The following is a 20,610-nucleotide window of genomic DNA, read 5'->3' as shown; positions in this document are numbered from 1 at the left end:
ATGGGTTCTGTATGACATGGGCTCTGTATGACATGGGCTGTGTATGCCATGGGTTCTGTATGCCATGGGTTCTGTATTCCATGGGTTCTGTATGCCATGGGCTCTGTATGACATGGGTTCTGTATGACATGGGTTCTGTATGCCATGGGCTTTGTATGTCATTGGTTCTGTATGACATGGGCTCTGTATGACATGGGTTCTGTATGCCATGGGCTCTGTATGCCATGAGCTGTAAGACATGGGATATGCTTTGAACCCAATGGGTTGTTGGACTGTTGTCAGTGGACCATGTAGTACTGTATGCCATGGAGTATGTTGTGCACCCTGTTTGCTGTCTACCATATGACGTATGGGATGTTCTACACGCAGACAGTTGGGACTGAGGTCTGCCCTGAAGCTTTCCATACGGTTGGGTTCCTGTAACTCTCGCGGACTGAAGGACTTCCACAATTCTCTGCACTACAAGTGACATTGCTGAGATTGTCAATATTTGATGTGGAATAAATTCAGATATTTCTTCCTGTCCCCACGTCCTTGTGCCGACAATCTGTATACTGATAAGGTGGAAGGGGAGGTATTGTCCCCACAATGTCAGTCCTACCTCCATATGTCCTCTCCAGGCTCACTTCAGCTCATTCTCCTCTCTCCGGGAGTACCTGAGCCTCACAGCTGGACATGGAGAAGGTAAGTGATCCATCAATGGGTAGACCAGACCAGCCATTGAGGTATTGTCCCCACAATGTCAGTCCTACCTCCATATGTCCTCTCCAGTCTCACTTCAGCTCATTCTCCTCTCTCCGGGAGTACCTGAGCCTCACAGCTGGACATGGAGAAGGTAAGTGATCCATCAATGGGTAGACAAGACCAGCCATTGAGGTATTGTCCCCACAATGTCAGTCCTACCTCCATATGTCCTCTCCAGGCTCACTTCAGCTCATTCTCCTCTCTCCGGGAGTACCTGAGCCTCACAGCTGGACATGGAGAAGGTAAGTGATCCATCAATGGGTAGACCAGACCAGCCATTGAGGTATTGTCCCCACAATGTCAGTCCTACCTCCATATGTCCTCTCCAGTCTCACTTCAGGTCATTCTCCTCTCTCCGGGAGTACCTGAGCCTCACAGCTGGACATGGAGAAGGTAAGTGATCCATCAATGGGTAGACCAGACCAGCCATTGAGGTATTGTCCCCACAATGTCAGTCCTACCTCCATATGTCCTCTCCAGTCTCACTTCAGCTCATTCTCCTCTCTCCGGGAATACCTGAGCCTCACTGCTGGACATGGAGAAGGTAAGTGATCCATCAATGGGTAGACCAGACCAGCCATTGAGGTATTGTCCCCACAATGTCAGTCCTACCTCCATATGTCCTCTCCAGTCTCACTTCAGGTCATTCTCCTCTCTCCGGGAGTACCTCAGCCTCACTGCTGGACATGGAGAAGGTAAGTGATCCATCAATGGGTAGACCAGACCAGCCATTGTTCAGTATTTTCCGGCTCCAGCACCTCTCGCTGTCCTAGTTCCATCCTTCTAGCTTTGCTTCCAACCTCAGTTGAATGGCTCCCAACTCTCCGACTCCTTGCGTCCTCTGCTGTAACCCACGGCAGGCAGAGGCCCTCCTCACATATTATTAGTTATCAGACATTTCGAGGATCAGAAAGAAAAAGTTTAAAAGTGTGCGAAGAGCAATTCCGTGCCATCGCCCGTAGCAACAGTTGAGTTTAATCAGACCTGTAGAGCACCATATTCATGTGAAGGGCCTGCCCTCGTCTGGCCACCTTCTTGTTCTGGAGGTTCCAATAGCAGCAGCGGGAAGCCTGTGCTGAGGGAATCAGGGGCCCTGTGTCAACATGCTTCTTCTCTGGCTATATCCACTACTTTCTGAGTGAGCCATCCACAAGCATGCAGCCAGTGAAGTCAGAATTCATGGGTTGTTTATTCCCTATATATTAAAGCCACCAAATTCTCATTGTAGTTCATCAAAGAACGTTTTCAAAATGACAATGGCAGCGTACACGTTTCTGTCACAGCCGTTTGCTTTGAGGTTTCCTTTTATAATACTCAACATGGGAAATCTCAGGTGGATGAAAGCTGGACCCGGGAAATGTGGTCAACATGGGTAATTCCAGGTGGATGAGAGCTGGACCCGGGACGTGTGATCAACATGGGAAATTCCAGGTGCATGAAAGCTGGACCCGGGACGTGTGGTCAACATGGGAAATTCCAGGTGGATGAAAGCTGGACCCGGGACGTGTGGTCAACATGGGTAATTCCAGGTGGATGAGAGCTGGACCCGGGACGTGTGGTCAACATGGGTAATTCCAGGTGGATGAGAGCTGGACCCGGGACATGTGGTCAACATGGGAAATTCCAGGTGGATGAAAGCTGGACCCGGGACGTGTGGTCAACATGGGAAATCCCAGGTGGATGAAAGCTGGACCCGGGACATGTGGTCAACATGGGAAATTCCAGGTGGATGAGAGCTGGACCCGGGACATGTGGTCAACATGGGAAATCCCAGGTGGATGAAAGCTGGACCCGGGACATGTGGTCAACATGGGAAATTCCAGGTGGATGAAAGCTGGACCCGGGACGTGTGGTCAACATGGGAAATCCCAGGTGGATGAAAGCTGGACCCGGGACATGTGGTCAACATGGGAAATTCCAGGTGGATGAGAGCTGGACCCGGGACATGTGGTCAACATGGGAAATCCCAGGTGGATGAAAGCTGGACCCGGGACATGTGGTCAACATGGGAAATTCCAGGTGGATGAAAGCTGGACCCGGGACGTGTGGTCAACATGGGAAATCCCAGGTGGATGAAAGCTGGACCCGGGAAATGTGGTCACCATGGGTAATTCCAGGTGGATGAGAGCTGGACCCGGGACGTGTGGTCAACATGGGAAATCCCAGGTGGATGAAAGCTGGACCCGGGACATGTGGTCAACATGGGAAATTCCAGGTGGATGAAAGCTGGACCCGGGACGTGTGGTCAACATGGGAAATCCCAGGTGGATGAAAGCTGGACCCGGGACATGTGGTCAACATGGGAAATTCCAGGTGGATGAGAGCTGGACCCGGGACATGTGGTCAACATGGGAAATTCCAGGTGGATGAAAGCTGGACCCGGGACGTGTGGTCAACATGGGGAAGTCCAGGTGGATGAGAGCTGGACCCGGGACATGTGGTCAACATGGGAAATTCCAGGTGGATGAAAGCTGGACCCGGGACATGTGGTCAACATGGGAAATTCCAGGTGGATGAAAGCTGGACCCGGGACATGTGGTCAACATGGGAAATTCCAGGTGGATGAGAGCTGGACCCGGGACATGTGGTCAACATGGGAAATCCCAGGTGGATGAAAGCTGGACCCGGGACATGTGGTCAACATGGGAAATTCCAGGTGGATGAAAGCTGGACCCGGGACGTGTGGTCAACATGGGAAATCCCAGGTGGATGAAAGCTGGACCCGGGAAATGTGGTCACCATGGGTAATTCCAGGTGGATGAGAGCTGGACCCGGGACGTGTGGTCAACATGGGAAATCCCAGGTGGATGAAAGCTGGACCCGGGACATGTGGTCAACATGGGAAATTCCAGGTGGATGAAAGCTGGACCCGGGACGTGTGGTCAACATGGGAAATCCCAGGTGGATGAAAGCTGGACCCGGGACATGTGGTCAACATGGGAAATTCCAGGTGGATGAGAGCTGGACCCGGGACATGTGGTCAACATGGGAAATTCCAGGTGGATGAAAGCTGGACCCGGGACGTGTGGTCAACATGGGGAAGTCCAGGTGGATGAGAGCTGGACCCGGGACATGTGGTCAACATGGGAAATTCCAGGTGGATGAAAGCTGGACCCGGGACATGTGGTCAACATGGGAAATTCCAGGTGGATGAAAACTGGACCCGGGATGTGTGGTCAACATGGGAAATTCCAGGTGGATAAGAGCTGGACCCGGGACATGTGGTCAACATGGGAAATCCCAGGTGGATGAAAGCTGGACTCGGGATGTGTGGTCAACATGGGAAATCTCAGGTGGATGAGAGCTGGACCCGGGACATGTGGTCAACATGGGAAATCCCAGGTGGATGAAAGCTGGACTCGGGATGTGTGGTCAACATGGGAAATCTCAGGTGGATGAGAGCTGGACCCGGGACGTGTGATCAACATGGGAAATTCCAGGTGCATGAAAGCTGGACCCGGGACGTGTGGTCAACATGGGAAATTCCAGGTGGATGAAAGCTGGACCCGGGACGTGTGGTCAACATGGGTAATTCCAGGTGGATGAGAGCTGGACCCGGGACGTGTGGTCAACATGGGTAATTCCAGGTGGATGAGAGCTGGACCCGGGACGTGTGGTCAACATGGGAAATCCCAGGTGGATGAAAGCTGGACCCGGGACATGTGGTCAACATGGGAAATTCCAGGTGGATGAAAGCTGGACCCGGGACGTGTGGTCAACATGGGAAATCCCAGGTGGATGAAAGCTGGACCCGGGACATGTGGTCAACATGGGAAATTCCAGGTGGATGAGAGCTGGACCCGGGACATGTGGTCAACATGGGAAATCCCAGGTGGATGAAAGCTGGACCCGGGACATGTGGTCAACATGGGAAATTCCAGGTGGATGAAAGCTGGACCCGGGACGTGTGGTCAACATGGGAAATCCCAGGTGGATGAAAGCTGGACCCGGGAAATGTGGTCACCATGGGTAATTCCAGGTGGATGAGAGCTGGACCCGGGACGTGTGGTCAACATGGGAAATCCCAGGTGGATGAAAGCTGGACCCGGGACATGTGGTCAACATGGGAAATTCCAGGTGGATGAAAGCTGGACCCGGGACGTGTGGTCAACATGGGAAATCCCAGGTGGATGAAAGCTGGACCCGGGACATGTGGTCAACATGGGAAATTCCAGGTGGATGAGAGCTGGACCCGGGACATGTGGTCAACATGGGAAATTCCAGGTGGATGAAAGCTGGACCCGGGACGTGTGGTCAACATGGGGAAGTCCAGGTGGATGAGAGCTGGACCCGGGACATGTGGTCAACATGGGAAATTCCAGGTGGATGAAAGCTGGACCCGGGACATGTGGTCAACATGGGAAATTCCAGGTGGATGAAAGCTGGACCCGGGACATGTGGTCAACATGGGAAATTCCAGGTGGATGAGAGCTGGACCCGGGACATGTGGTCAACATGGGAAATCCCAGGTGGATGAAAGCTGGACCCGGGACATGTGGTCAACATGGGAAATTCCAGGTGGATGAAAGCTGGACCCGGGACGTGTGGTCAACATGGGAAATCCCAGGTGGATGAAAGCTGGACCCGGGAAATGTGGTCACCATGGGTAATTCCAGGTGGATGAGAGCTGGACCCGGGACGTGTGGTCAACATGGGAAATCCCAGGTGGATGAAAGCTGGACCCGGGACATGTGGTCAACATGGGAAATTCCAGGTGGATGAAAGCTGGACCCGGGACGTGTGGTCAACATGGGAAATCCCAGGTGGATGAAAGCTGGACCCGGGACATGTGGTCAACATGGGAAATTCCAGGTGGATGAGAGCTGGACCCGGGACATGTGGTCAACATGGGAAATTCCAGGTGGATGAAAGCTGGACCCGGGACGTGTGGTCAACATGGGGAAGTCCAGGTGGATGAGAGCTGGACCCGGGACATGTGGTCAACATGGGAAATTCCAGGTGGATGAAAGCTGGACCCGGGACATGTGGTCAACATGGGAAATTCCAGGTGGATGAAAACTGGACCCGGGATGTGTGGTCAACATGGGAAATTCCAGGTGGATAAGAGCTGGACCCGGGACATGTGGTCAACATGGGAAATCCCAGGTGGATGAAAGCTGGACTCGGGATGTGTGGTCAACATGGGAAATCTCAGGTGGATGAAAGCTGGACCCGGGACGTGTGGTCAACATGGGAAAGTCCAGGTGGATGAAAGCTGGACCCGGGACATGTGGTCAACATGGGAAATCTCAGGTGGATGAAAGCTGGACTCGGGATGTGTGGTCAACATGGGAAATCTCAGGTGGATGAGAGCTGGACCTGGGACGTGTGGTCAACATGGGAAAGTCCAGGTGGATGAGAGCTGGACCCGGGACGTGTGGTCAACATGGGAAATTCCAGGTGGATGAAAGCTGGACCCGGGATGTGTGGTCAACATGGGTAATTCCAGGTGGATGAGAGCTGGACCCGGGGCGTGTGGTCAACATGGGAAATTCCAGGTGCATGAAAGCTGGACCCGGGACATGTGGTTTACATGAGAAATCCCAGGTGGATGAAAGCTGGACCCGGGACGTGTGGTCAACATGGGAAATCCCAGGTGGATGAAAGCTGGACTCGGGATGTGTGGTCAACATGGGAAATCTCAGGTGGATGAAAGCTGGACCCGGGACGTGTGGTCAACATGGGAAATTCCAGGTGGATGAAAGCTGGACCCGGGATGTGTGGTCAACATGGGTAATTCCAGGTGGATGAGAGCTGGACCTGGGGCGTGTGGTCAACATGGGAAATTCCAGGTGCATGAAAGCTGGACCCGGGACATGTGGTCTACATGAGAAATCCCAGGTGGATGAAAGCTGGACCCGGGACGTGTGGTCAACATGGGAAATCCCAGGTGGATGAAAGCTGGACTCAGGACGTGTGGTCAACATGGGAAATCTCAGGTGGATGAAAGCTGGACCCGGGACGTGTGGTCAACATGGGAAAGTCCAGGTGGATGAGAGCTGGACCCGGGACGTGTGGTCAACATGGGAAAGTCCAAGTGGATGAAAGCTGGACCCGGGACATGTGGTCAACATGGGAAAGTCCAGGTGGATGAAAGCTGGACCCGGGACATGTGGTCACTGCCCAAGCCGTTCTGTAACACATGTGAACACCTTTTTCTTTCTAAACTATAGGCAGCAACAATTTTGTATACTTGGCCAACAAATTCAAATTTAATCTCCTTGCAACCATGGCAACCGTACTGAGTTTGCAGATTGTCTTTCCTAGTAAATACTCCCCCCCTTCCCCCGCTCTTCTAGAAGTCGACATTTTCATGGAATGTGGCATCCCTAGCAATGTTCTTATGATAACTGCTTCTCATCTTGTGTGGAATACTGGATGGACATCTGAGGACAAGGCAGGGGTGACGTGTTCCCTATTACAGGGACTGACCATGTGATTCCAAGCATGTAGCACTCACGTGTAGGGAAGAATCTGCAGGAACGTTTGGGAGAATCCTTGCCTTGTGTGTGGGTCACCTGGAAGGATTGGACTATTCCAAACCAGAATCTGACATTATGGGTAATACTGAGAGGTGGAAGCTGAGTTTACCAACAGAACGGGGACCAAGAGTACCATGTATGATGGGAGGAGGTGAGTACCATGTGTGATGGGAGGAGGTGAGTACCATGTGTGATGGGAGGAGGTGAGTACTATGTGTGATGGGAGGAGGTGAGTACCATGAGTGATGGGAGGAGGTGAGTACCATGTGTGATGGGAGGAGGTGAGTATAATGCATTATGGGAGGAGGTGAGTACCATGAGTGATGGGAGGAGGTGAGTACCATGAGTGATGGGAGGAGGTGAGTACCATGAGTGATGGGAGGAGGTGAGTACCATGTGTGATGGGAGGAAGTGAGTACCATGAGTGATAGGAGGAGGTGAGTACCATGAGTGATGGGAGGAGGTGAGTACCATGAGTGATGGGAGGAGGTGAGTACCATGAGTGATGGGAGGAGGTGAGTACCATGAGTGATAGGAGGAGGTGAGTACCATGTGTGATGGGAGGAGGTGAGTACCATGTGTGATGGGAGGAGGTGAGTACCATGTATGATGGGAGGAGGTGAGTACTATGTATGATGGGAGGAGGTGAGTACTATGTATGATGGGAGGAGGTGAGTACCATGTATGATGGGAGGAGGTGAGTACCATGTGTGATGGGAGGAGGTGAGTACCATGTGTGATGGGAGGAGGTGAGTACCATGTGTGATGGGAGGAGGTGAGTACCATGTATGATGGGAGGAGGTGAGTACTATGTATGATGGGAGGAGGTGAGTACCATGTATGATGGGAGTCCCACACTGCAGGAATGTCATGGGATCGGGAGGTTCCTCCACTCCAGTGATCCAGTATCGGTAGATTGGGGTATATTTGTCCTCTATACTCACCCGCACTTCTCTGTATGTTCTCTCTCCAGCCGCCTCCGGAACTTTCTCCTCAGACGTCCCTCCACTATGAAGAGGAAGGAGATGTGATTCAGGCCCTTGTTGTGGAGAGATTTGAAGATATCCTGCAAGATGCTCATCCTCGGAGTCCCACAGAGCTGGGGAAGAGCTACAGCGAGGAGGACTTCCAGTGTAAGAGGGTCCTACCATGTACAGTACAGAGAGTACCCTGAGACCGGGGAGTCATGTGAGAGTGTTGCTCTATGGAATGAAACGGTGCATATCATGTGATGAAGGATGGAGAGTACCATGTGTGATGGGTGATGGAGAGTACAATGGGTGATGGAGAGTACCATGTGTGATGGGTGATGGAGAGTACCATGTGTGATGGGTGATGGAGAGTACCATGTGTGATGAAGGATGGAGAGTACAATGTGTGATGGGTGATGGAGAGTACCATGTGTGAGGGGTGATGGAGAGTACTATGTGTGAGGGGTGATGGAGAGTACCATGTGTGAGGGGTGATGGAGAGTACCATGTGTGAGGGGTGATGGAGAGTACCATGTGTGAGTGGTGATGGAGAGTACCATGTGTGATGAAGGACGAAGAGTACCATGTGTGATGAAGGATGCAGAGTACCATGTGTGATGGGGGGAGGTCAGTACCATGTGTGATGGGTGATGGAGAGCACCATGTGTGATGGGTGATGGAGAGTACCATGTGTGATGGGTGATGGAGAGTACCATGTGTGATGGGTGATGGGGAGTAGCATGTGTGGTGGGTGATGGGGAGTACCATGTGTGATGGAGAGTACCATGTGTGATGAAGGATGCAGAGTACCATGTGTGATGAAGGACGAAGAGTACCATGTGTGATGAAGGATGCAGAGTACCATGTGTGATGGGGGGAGGTCAGTACCATGTGTGATGGGTGATGGAGAGTACCATGTGTGATGGGTGATGGAGAGTACCAAGTGTGATGGGTGATGGGGAGTAGCATGTGTGGTGGGTGATGGGGAGTACCATGTGTGATGGAGAGTACCATGTGTGATGAAGGATGCAGAGTACCATGTGTGATGAAGGATGCAGAGTACCATGTGTGATGGGTGATGGAGAGTACCATGTGTGATGAAGGATGGAGAGTACCATGTGTGATGAAGGATGCAGAGTACCATGTGTGATGGCTGGAGGTCAGTACCATGTGTGATGGTTGATGGAGAGTACCATGTGTGATGGGGAGTACCATGTGTGATGGGTGATGGGGAGTACCATGTGTGATGGGTGATGGGGAGTACCATGTGTGATGAAGGATGGAGAGTACTATGTGTGATGAAGGATTGAGAGTACCATGTGTGATGGGAGGAGGTCAGTACCATGTGATGGAGAGTACCATGTGTGATGAAGGATGGAGAGTACCATGTGTGATGGGTGATGGAGAGTACCATGTGTGATGGAGAGTACCATGTGTGATGAAGGATGCAGAGTACCATGTGTGATGAAGGATGCAGAGTACCATGTGTGATGGGTGATGGAGAGTACCATGTGTGATGAAGGATGGAGAGTACCATGTGTGATGAAGGATGCAGAGTACCATGTGTGATGGCGGGAGGTCAGTACCATGTGTGATGGTTGATGGAGAGTACCATGTGTGATGGGTGATGGGGAGTACCATGTGTGATGGGTGATGGGGAGTACCATGTGTGATGAAGGATGGAGAGTACTATGTGTGATGAAGGATTGAGAGTACCATGTGTGATGGGAGGAGGTCAGTACCATGTGATGGAGAGTACCATGTGTGATGGGTGATGGAGAGTACCATGTGTGATGGGTGATGGGGAGTAGCATGTGTGATGGGTGATGGGGAGTACCATGTGTGATGAAGGATGGAGAGTACTATGTGTGATGAAGGATTGAGAGTACCATGTGTGATGGGAGGAGGTCAGTACCATGTGATGGAGAGTACCATGTGTGATGAAGGATGGAGAGTACCATGTGTGATGGGTGATGGAGAGTACCATGTGTGATGAAGGATGGAGAGTACCATGTGTGATGAAGGATGGAGAGTACCATGTGTGATGGGTGATGGGGAGTACAATGTGTGATGAAGGTTGGAGAGTACCATGTGTGATGAAGGATGGAGAGTACCATGTGTGATGGGAGGTGGTGAGAACCATGTGTGATGAAGGATGGAGAGTACCATGTGTGATAAAGGATGCGGAGTACAATGTGTGACGGTGAGAACCGTATGTGAAGAGTGATGGGGAGTACTATGTATGATGGGAGGAGGTGAGTATTATGTATGATGGGAGGAGGTGAGTATTATGTATGATGGGGGGAGGTGAGTACTATGTATGATGGGAGGTGGTGAAGCGTGGTGGGAGGAGGTGAGTACCATGTATGATGGGAGGTGGTGAAGTGTGGTGGGAGGAGGTGAGTACCATGTATGATGGGAGGTGGTGAAGCATGGTGGGAGGAGGTGAGTACCATGTATGATGGGAGGTGGTGAAGCGTGGTGGGAGGAGGTGAATACCATGTATGATGGGAGGTGGTGAAGCATGATGGGAGGAGGTGAGTAGTATGTATGATGGGAGGTGGTGAAGCGTGGTGGGAGGAGGTGAGTACCATGTATGATGGGAGGCGGTGAAGCGTGGTGGGAGGAGGTGAGTACCATGTATGATGGGAGGCGGTGAAGCGTGGTGGGAGGAGGTGAGTACTATGTATGATGGGAGGCGGTGAAGCGTGGTGGGAGGAGGTGAATACCATGTATGATGGGAGGCGGTGAAGCGTGGTGGGAGGAGGTGAATACCATGTATGATGGGAGGTGGTGAAGCATGATGGGAGGAGGTGAGTAGTATGTATGATGGGAGGTGGTGAAGCGTGGTGGAAGGAGGTGAGTACCATGTATGATGGGAGGTGGTGAAGCGTGGTGGGAGGAGGTGAGTACCATGTATGATGGGAGGCGGTGAAGCGTGGTGGGAGGAGGTGAATACCATGTATGATGGGAGGTTGTGAAGCATGATGGGAGGAGGTGAGTAGTATGTATGATGGGAGGTGGTGAAGCGTGGTGGAAGGAGGTGAGTACCATGTATGATGGGAGGTGGTGAAGCGTGGTGGGAGGAGGTGAGTGCCATGTATGATGGGAGGTGGTGAAGGGTGGTGGGAGGAGGTGAGTACTATGTATGATGGGAGGCGGTGAAGCGTGGTGGGAGGAGGTGAATACCATGTATGATGGGAGGCGGTGAAGCGTGGTGGGAGGAGGTGAATACCATGTATGATGGGAGGTGGTGAAGCATGATGGGAGGAGGTGAGTAGTATGTATGATGGGAGGTGGTGAAGCGTGGTGGAAGGAGGTGAGTACCATGTATGATGGGAGGTGGTGAAGCGTGGTGGGAGGAGGTGAGTACCATGTATGATGGGAGGCGGTGAAGCGTGGTGGGAGGAGGTGAATACCATGTATGATGGGAGGTTGTGAAGCATGATGGGAGGAGGTGAGTAGTATGTATGATGGGAGGTGGTGAAGCGTGGTGGAAGGAGGTGAGTACCATGTATGATGGGAGGTGGTGAAGCGTGGTGGGAGGAGGTGAGTGCCATGTATGATGGGAGGTGGTGAAGGGTGGTGGGAGGAGGTGAGTACTATGTATGATGGGAGGCGGTGAAGCGTGGTGGGAGGAGGTGAGTACCATGTATGATGGGAGGTGGTGAAGCGTGGTGGGAGGAGGTGAGTACCATGTATGATGGGAGGTGGTGAAGGGTGGGGGGAGGAGGTGAGTACCATGTATGATGGGAGGTGGTGAAGCGTGGTGGGAGGAGGTGAGTACCATGTATGATGGGAGGTGGTGAAGCGTGGTGGGAGGAGGTGAGTACCATGTATGATGGGAGGTGGTGAAGGGTGGGGGGAGGAGGTGAGTACCATGTATGATGGGAGGTGGTGAAGCGTGGTGGGAGGAGGTGAGTGTCATGTTTGATGGGAATTGGAGAGTAGAATTAGTGGCTTGTGGTTGCCTCTCCCAACCAATCAGGGTTCAGCAGAGCAAGGCCGGTGGTGTGTATAGTCCCATCTGGGACAGTAGCTGGTCTGGGGCTCATAGTTGTCCGTTATGTTTTAGACCATCGTCAGTCGTCTCATCACATCCACCACCCTCTGTCCTCTCACCTCCCTCCTGACTCCAACCGGGATCCTCGCAAACACAAAAAGAAGAAAAAGAGAAGAAGGGCCTCCGTCCCTGGAGATACCCCGGGTACCATCCAGGAAAGGGAAGAGGAGGAGGAAGAGGAAACTGATGGGGAGAAAACACCCGATGAAGACTTACAGGTGCGTCCTGTGATGGCGCTATACTCTTCACACTTCCATTGAAGAAAACTGTCCAGAACATTCCTTCTTTCTTCTCCTTTCTTTTAGTTCTTCCCGGTGGAGGATGATATCTCTCAGAGAAGTTCTGGGTTGGTCCTGGTTTCATCTGCAGACTCTGGAGTCAAGGAACAGAAGGTGGAGCCATCAGGGTAAGTAGATGGTAAACCTGAGGCTTTGAGCCATGACCTGTGCCAAGAGCCATGATCTGTGCCAAGAGCCATGATCTGTGCCCAGAGCCTTTACCTGTGCCAAGAGCCATGATCTGTGACAAAAGCCATGGACTGTTCTCAGAGCCATGACCTGTGCCCCAAGTCATGATTTGTGCCCTGAACCTTGTCCTGTGCCAAAAGCCATGATCTGTGCCAAAAGCCATGATCTGTGCCCAGAGCCATCACCTGTGCCCAGAGCCATGACCTGTGGCAAGAGCCATGACCTGTGCCCAGAGCCATCACCTGTGCCCAGAGCCATGACCTGTGGCAAGAGCCATGACCTGTGCCGAGAGCCTTGACCTGTGCCAAGAACCATGACCTGTGCCCAGATCCATGACCTGTGGCAAGAGCCATGATCTGTGCCAAAAGCCATGATCTGTTCCCAGAGCCTTGTCCTGTGCCAAGAGCCATGATCTGTACAAAAAGCCATGATCTGTGCCAAGAGCCTTGACCTGTGCCCAGAGCCATGACTTATGCCCAGAGCCCTAACATGTGCCAAGAGCCAAGATCTGTGCCCAGAGCCTTGTCCTGTGCCCAGAGCCATGATCTGTGTCACGAGCCATGACCTGTGCCAAGAGCCATGACCTGTGCCCAGAGCCTTGACCTGTGGCAAGAGCCATGATCTGTGCCCAGAGCCTTGACCTGTGCCAAGAACCATGACCTGTGCCCAGAGCCTTGACCAGTGGCAAGAGCCATGACCTGTGCCCAGAGCCTTGACCTGTGTCCAGAGCCATGATCTGTACCCATAGCCATGATCTGTGCCCAGAGCCATGATCTGTGCCCAGAGCCTTGACATGTGCCTAGAGCCATGACCTGTGCCCAGAGCCTTGACCTGTACCCAGAGCCATGACCTGTGCCCAGAGCCATGATCTGTGCCCAGAGCCATGATCTGTGCCCAGAGCCATGACCTGTGCCCAGAGCCATGACCTGTGCCTGTACATGCTATTCCTTGTGGTCCATACCCATTGTACTGAACTTGTGTGTTTACAGGGAAGAACAGAAACCATGCAGCTCTCCAGTGTCTGAGGTAGCTAGCACCTCACGCCCCCCTCATCGACAACCTCCCCATCGTAGCTACAGCCTTACAGAACGTCGGAGAATTGGTAGTATGACCCACCCTGAGGAGGCACACTATCATCTTGTGCCCACCGATGAGACTGAAGCTCAGACTCTAGCATCAGCTGACCTGGACTACATGAAAAGTGAGTGTCCCGGTCCTGTTGTATGAAGGTCTAACAGAGGGATTGTCTGCAGAGCAGAACCCCCTTCCTCAGGGGAATCGGTGATGGGTAAAGGCCTGGAAGATACAGCTCTTCAAGAGGACTGTATGGAAATCACAGAAGAAAAGGCCAAGTGCCCCATCAATCTGCCCCCCTCCCCCTTGCAGAAATTTCCATATTCTACCCAAATGTACAAATACTGGAATCACCTTCTTTTTTCTACAATCTGTTGTAACCAGAACCCCAAGACCAGAAGAAGGCCTCCGATGTGTGGAATTATCTCCTCATACTTAGACCTCTAATTACTACCTTTCTGGGCTACAACTACCCCATCTACCACCTTCCTGGACTACTAATACCCCATCTACCACCTTCCTGGACTAATAATACCCCATCTACCACCTTCCTGGACTACTAATACCCCATCCATTGCTTCTCTGGACTACTAATACCCAATCTACCACCTTCCTGGACTACTAATACCCCATCTACCACCTTCCTGGACTAATAATACCCCATCTACCACCTTCCTGGACTACTAATACCCCATCTACTACCTTTCTGGACTACAACTACCCCATCTACTACCTTTCTGGACTACAAATACCCCATCTTCTACCTTTATGGACTACAAATACCCTAGCCATTATTCTTCTGGACTACAAATACCCCATCTACTAATTTTCTGGACTACTAATACCCCATCCATTGTTTCTCTGGACTACTAATACCCAATCTACCACCTTCCTGGACTACTAATACCCAATCTACCACCTTCCTGGACTAATAATACCCCATCTACCACCTTCCTGGACTACTAATACCCCATCTACTACCTTTCTGGACTACAACTACCCCATCTACTACCTTTCTGGACTACAAATACCCCATCTTCTACCTTTATGGACTACAAATACCCTAGCCATTATTCTTTTGGACTACAAATACCCCATCTACTAATTTTCTGGACTACTAATACCCCATCCATTGTTTCTCTGGACTACTAATACCGCATCTACCACCTTCCTGGACTACTTATACCCCATCCATTGTTTCTCTGGACTACTAATACCCCATCCATTGTTTCTCTGGACTACTAATACCCCATCCACATCCTTTCTGGACTCCTAATACCCCTTCCACTGATTCTCTGGACTAATAATACCTGGTCCACTGACTTTCTGAAGTACGAATACTCCAAATCACTATCTTTCTGGACTGCTGATACCCCATATACTAACTCTGGACTACCCCATCCATTGCCAATCTGAACAACGTATACCCATCCACTGACTCTCTGGACTACTAAAACCCATCCACTGGCTCTCCAGGCTGCAAACATCTCAGCCGATCTTCTGCTGTATCTGTAATACGTCAGTTTAATGTCTCTCTACACTTCTAATACTCCATCCGCAATTGTTCGATACTCTGAATCCCCAGTACCCCATCCAATGTCTTCGTACTCCTCCCCTCTCTGGATCTCTAATACCCCAGACAATGTAACTCCAGATCACTAGCTCATGTGATACTTCAGACCTGAGAAGGGGGCCCTTGGTCCCTCAAAGGCTTGTTCACGTTGATGCTTTCAATAAATAAAGGTTTCAGCAGACAGTCCCGCGACATCCATTGCTGTATGTACAGTCAGGTCCATAAATATTGGGACATCGACACAATTCTAACATTTTTGGCTCTATACACCACAATGGATTTGAAATGAAATGAACAAGATGTGCTTTAACTGCAGACTGTCAGCTTTAATTTGAGTGTATTTACATAAAAATCAGGTGAACGGTGTAGGAATTGCAACAGTTTGCATATGTGCCTCCCACTTATTAAGGGACCAAAAGTAATGGGACAGAATATTAATCATAAATCAAACTTTCACTTTTTAATACTTGGTTGCAAATCCTTTGCAGTCAATTACAGCCTGAAGTGTGGAACGCATAGACATCACCAGACGCTGGGTTTCATCCCTGGTGATGCTCTGCCAGGCCTCTCCTGCAACTGTCTTCAGTTCCTGCTTGTTCTTGGGGCATTTTCCCTTCAGTTTTGTCTTCAGCAAGTGAAATGCATGCTCAATCGGATTCAGGTCAGGTGATTGACTTAGCCATTGCATAACATTCCACTTCTTTCCCTTAAAAAACTCTTTGGTGGCTTTTGCAGTCTGCTTTGGGTCATTGTCCATCTGCACTGTGAAGCGTCCAATGAGTTCTGAAGCATTTGGCTGAATATGAGCCGATAATATTACCGAAACACTTCACAATTCATCCGGCTGCTTTTGTCAGCAGTCACATCATCAATAAATACAAGAGAACCAGTTCCATTGGCAGCCATACATGCCCACGCCATGACACTACCACCACCATGCTTCACTTATGAGGTGGTATGCTTAGGATCATGAGCAGTTCCTTTCCTTCTCCATCCTCTTCTCTTCCCATCACTCTGGTACAAGTTGATGTCGATCTCATCTGTCCATAGGATGTTGTTCCAGAACTGTGAAGGCTTTTTTAGATGTCGTTTGGCAAACTCTAATCTGGCCTTCCTGTTTTTTGAGGCTCACCAATGGTTTACATCTTGTGGTGAACCCTCTGTATTCACTCTGGTGAAGTCTTCTCTTGATTGTTGACTTTGACACACATACACCTACCTCCTGGAGAGTGTTCTTGATCTGGCCAACTGTTGTGAAGGGTGTTTTTCTTCACTAGTGAAAGAATTCTTCGCTCATCCACCACAGTTGTTTTCCGTGGTCTTTCGGGTCTTTTGGTGTTGCTGAGCTCACCGGAGCGTTCCTTCTTTTTAAGAATGTTCCAAACAGTTGTTTTGGCCACGCCTAATGTTTTTGCTATCTCTCTGATGGGTTTGTTTTGTTTTTTCAGCCTAATGATAGCTTGCTTCACTGATAGTGACAGCTCTTTGGATCTCATCTTGAGAGTTGACAGCAACAGATTCCAAATGCAAATAGCACACTTGAAATTAACTCTGGACCTTTTATCTGCCCATTGTAATTGGGATAATGAGGGAATAACACACCTGGCCATGGAACAGCTGAGAAGCCAATTGTCCCATTACTTTTGGTCCCTTAATAAGTGGGAGGCACATATGCAAACTGTTGTAATTCCTACACCGTTCACCTGATTTGGATGTAAATACCCTCAAATTAAAGCTGACAGTCTGCAGTTAAAGCACATCTTGTTCGTTTCATTTCAAATCCATTGTGGTGGTGTATAGAGCCAAAAATGTTAGAATTGTGTCGATGTCCCAATATTTATGGACCTGACTGTATCTGGTGTCTTACCAAGCCTTTCATATGCCATCCAATGCCTCTCCAGATTGCTGCAACCCAGCCAAGATCCCTCCTATCCCGTCAAATGTCTTACCGGATCTCATGCCCCATCCAATGAGCTCTCTGGAGCTCTGTTGTGCGTTGCACCCATAAAATCTCCATCAATTGTTTTCCCAATCTCCTAACATCCCATCCAGTATCTCTTCCGAAGGTTGTTACCCATCCAGTGCACCTCTTCCTCTTCTGTCTAGAGTCCTTAGGGCCAGGAAGATGATGGCGAGACGACCATATTCTGCTACAGTGAAGTGAGACTTTTTTTTTCTTAGCCAACCTCAGGTAGTCCCTAACTGCTCTCCATTTCTTAGGTCATAGATTTGAGGACTTACCTGCTGTACGTAGACATCTTGTGCGTAAAACCAAAGGACAAGTGGTTCACATCACCAAAGACCACAAAGAGAGACAACCACACAGGAAAAGTGTCACCCTACAACCCCACGAGGTGAGTAAAGCTTGTGTACTGTGGGTCACGTATGTTGTATGTGTCTCATGAAGGACAGTTATAAAAACACCCAACATATTGTCTAATGATGTGATGGATAACCACCAATGATTGATAAAACCCACCAGGTGTTTGTGGAACTGAATGAGCTGGTCCTAGACAAGCACCAAGAATTACAATGGAAGGAGACGGCTCGTTGGATAAAGTTTGAGGAGGACGTTGAAGCAGAGACAGACCAATGGGGAAAACCACACGTGGCTTCTCTCAGTTTCCGAAGTCTGCTGGAACTAAGACGAACGCTGTCACATGGTAACTCCAAGTTAAATTGTTTGAGATGTAGGGATCCTGGGAGTTTGATGGCAGGGCCATGGAGGAACCTCTAATACTATAAAAATGATGGGATATTTGGGGGAGATTGGGTGTATAGATAATCTGTAATGTTAGAAAGGGGTGTTAGAGTACGTGGAGGGAGAAGTAGGGAGTGAAGGAGGTGGGGGTTGGTCTTATGGTGGAAGGTGTAGGAAGTGTAGGAGGAGGGTTTTCCAGTCATGGAGAGATGTGTAGGAGGAGGGTGTTGGAGTTAAGCAGGAGGTGTTTAGGTGGGGGGGTCAAAGTTATACTGGGAGGTATATGGAAAGTATGAGGAGAGTGTTGGGGTATGATGGAAGCTGTAAGGGGTGCAGGTATAAGAGGAAACGGGTTCAGAGTTACAGTGTGAGGTGTAGGGAATGTAGGAGGAAGAGACTGGATTTGTGGTGGGAGGTGTAGGGAGTGTTGGACGAGGAGATTGGATTTATGAAAGGAGATATAGGAGAAGGGGGTCAGAGTTATGGTGGGAGATGAAGGGAGTGAAGGAGGAGGGTGCTAGTATATGATGGGAAGTGTAGGGTGTCTATTAGGAGAAGGCTGGAGTTGTGTTGAGAGTTGTGGGGGTATAGGAGGTTGGGGTCATGTTGAGAGGTGTGGGGGTATAGGAGGAGGTTGGGGTCATGTTGAGAGGTGTGGGGGTATAGGAGGAGGTTGGGGTCATGTTGAGAGGTGTGGGGGAATAGGAGGAGGGGGTTTGGGGTCATGTTGAGAGGTGTGGGGGAATAGGAGGAGGTTGGGGTCATGTTGAGAGGTGTGGGGGTGTAGGAGGAGGAGGTTGGGGTCATGTTGAGAGGTGTGGGGGAATAGGAGGAGGTTGGGGTCATGTTGAGAGGTGTGGGGGAATAGGAGGAGGGGGTTTGGGGTCATGTTGAGAGGTGTGGGGGAATAGGAGGAGGTTGGGGTCATGTTGAGAGGTGTGGGGTATAGGAGGAGGAGGTTGGGGTCATGTTGAGAGGTGTGGGGGTATAGGAGGAGGAGGTTGGGGTCATGTTGAGAGGTGTGGGGGTATAGGAGGAGGAGGTTGGGGTCATGTTGAGAGGTGTGGGGGTATAGGAGGAGGAGGTTGGGGTCATGTTGAGAGGTATGGGGGTATAGGAGGAGGTTGGGGTCATGCTGAGAGGTGTAGGGAGTGTGGGAGGCTGGATTTATGGTGGGGGCTGTAGGGAGCTCTAGGGAATGTAGGAGGTTGGATTTATGGTAGGAGCTGTAGGGAGTGTTGGAATTATGGTGGGAGCTGTAGGGAGTGTTGGGGGGTTGGATTTATGGTGGGAGCTGTACGGAGTGTTGGGGGGTTGGATTTATGGTGGGAGCTGTACGGAGTGTTGGGGGGTTGGATTTATGGTGGGAGCTGTACGGAGTGTTGGGGGGTTGGATTTATGGTGGGAGCTGTAGGGAGTGTTGGGGGATTGGATTTATGGCGAGAGGTGTAGGGAGTGTTGGGGGGTTGGATTTATAGTGGGAGCTGTAGGGAGTTGTAGGGAATGTTGGGGGTTGGATTTATGGTGGGAGCTGTAGGGAGTGTTGGGGGGTTGGATTTATGGTGGGAGCTGTAGGGAGTGTTGGGGGGTTGGATTTATGGTGGGAGCTGTAGGGAGTGTTGGGGGGTTGGATTTATGGTGGGAGCTGTAGGGAGTGTTGGGGGGTTGGATTTATGGTGGGAGCTGTAGGGAGTGTTGGGGTTTGGAATTTTGGTGGGAGCTGTAGGGAGTGTTGGGGGGTTGGATTTATGGTGGGAGGTGTAGGAAGTGTTGGGGGGTTGGATTTATAGTGGGAGCTGTAGGGAGTTGTAGAGAATGTTGGGGGTTGGATTTATGGTGGGAGCTGTAGGGAGTGTTGGGGGGTTGGATTTATGGTGGGAGCTGTAGGGAGTGTTGAGGGTTGGATTTATGGTGGGAGCTGTAGGGAGTGTTGGGGGTTGGATTTATGGTGGGAGGTGTAGGGAATGTAGGAGGTTGGATTTATGGTGGGAGCTGTAGGGAGTGTTGGGGGTTGGAATTTTGGTGGGAGGTGTAGGGAGTGTTAGGGGGTTGGATTTATGGTGGGAGGTGTAGGGAGTGTTGGGGGGTTGGATTTATGGCGGGAGCTGTAGGGAGTGTTGAGGGTTGGATTTATGGTGGGAGCTGTAGGGAGTGTTGGGGGTTGGATTTATGGTGGGAGGTGTAGGGAATGTAGGAGGTTGGATTTATGGTGGGAGCTGTAGGGAGTGTTGGGGGTTGGAATTTTGGTGGGAGGTGTAGGGAGTGTTGGGGGGTTGGATTTATGGTGGGAGCTGTAAGGAGTGTTGGGGGTTGGATTTATGGTGGGAGGTGTAGGGAGTGTTGGGGGGTTGGATTGATGGTGGGAGGTGTAGGGAGTGTTGGGGGGTTGGATTGATGGTGGGAGCTGTAGGGAGCTGTAAGGAGTGTTGGGGGTTGGATTTATGGTGGGAGGTGTAGGGAATGTAGGAGGTTGGATTTATGGTGGGAGCTGTAGGGAGTGTTGGGGGGGTTGGAATTTTGGTGGGAGGTGTAGGG

General features: G+C 50.8%; 1 protein-coding gene across 1 annotated transcript in view; it reads left to right on the top strand.

The window, feature by feature from the left end:
* Positions 1-20,610, top strand: part of SLC4A2 (solute carrier family 4 member 2) — a 104,669-nt gene that overhangs the window by 55,173 nt on the left and 28,886 nt on the right. The window contains exons 3-8 of the mRNA XM_089667602.1: positions 8,200-8,359; positions 12,273-12,478; positions 12,566-12,666; positions 13,717-13,928; positions 17,595-17,728; positions 17,857-18,037. Of these exons, the coding sequence (XP_089523728.1) occupies positions 8,200-8,359; positions 12,273-12,478; positions 12,566-12,666; positions 13,717-13,928; positions 17,595-17,728; positions 17,857-18,037 (994 nt within the window). The remainder of the gene's footprint in view (positions 1-8,199; positions 8,360-12,272; positions 12,479-12,565; positions 12,667-13,716; positions 13,929-17,594; positions 17,729-17,856; positions 18,038-20,610) is intronic.

The sequence above is a fragment of the Staurois parvus genome, unplaced genomic scaffold (genome assembly GCF_062004578.1).
Source record: "Staurois parvus isolate SC_StPar_1 unplaced genomic scaffold, SC_StPar_1.0 ptg003408l, whole genome shotgun sequence".
Classification (NCBI taxonomy): domain Eukaryota; kingdom Metazoa; phylum Chordata; class Amphibia; order Anura; family Ranidae; genus Staurois; species Staurois parvus.
The sequence above is the reverse complement of the archived record's forward strand: the minus strand, read 5'-3'. Positions and strand labels throughout refer to the sequence as shown.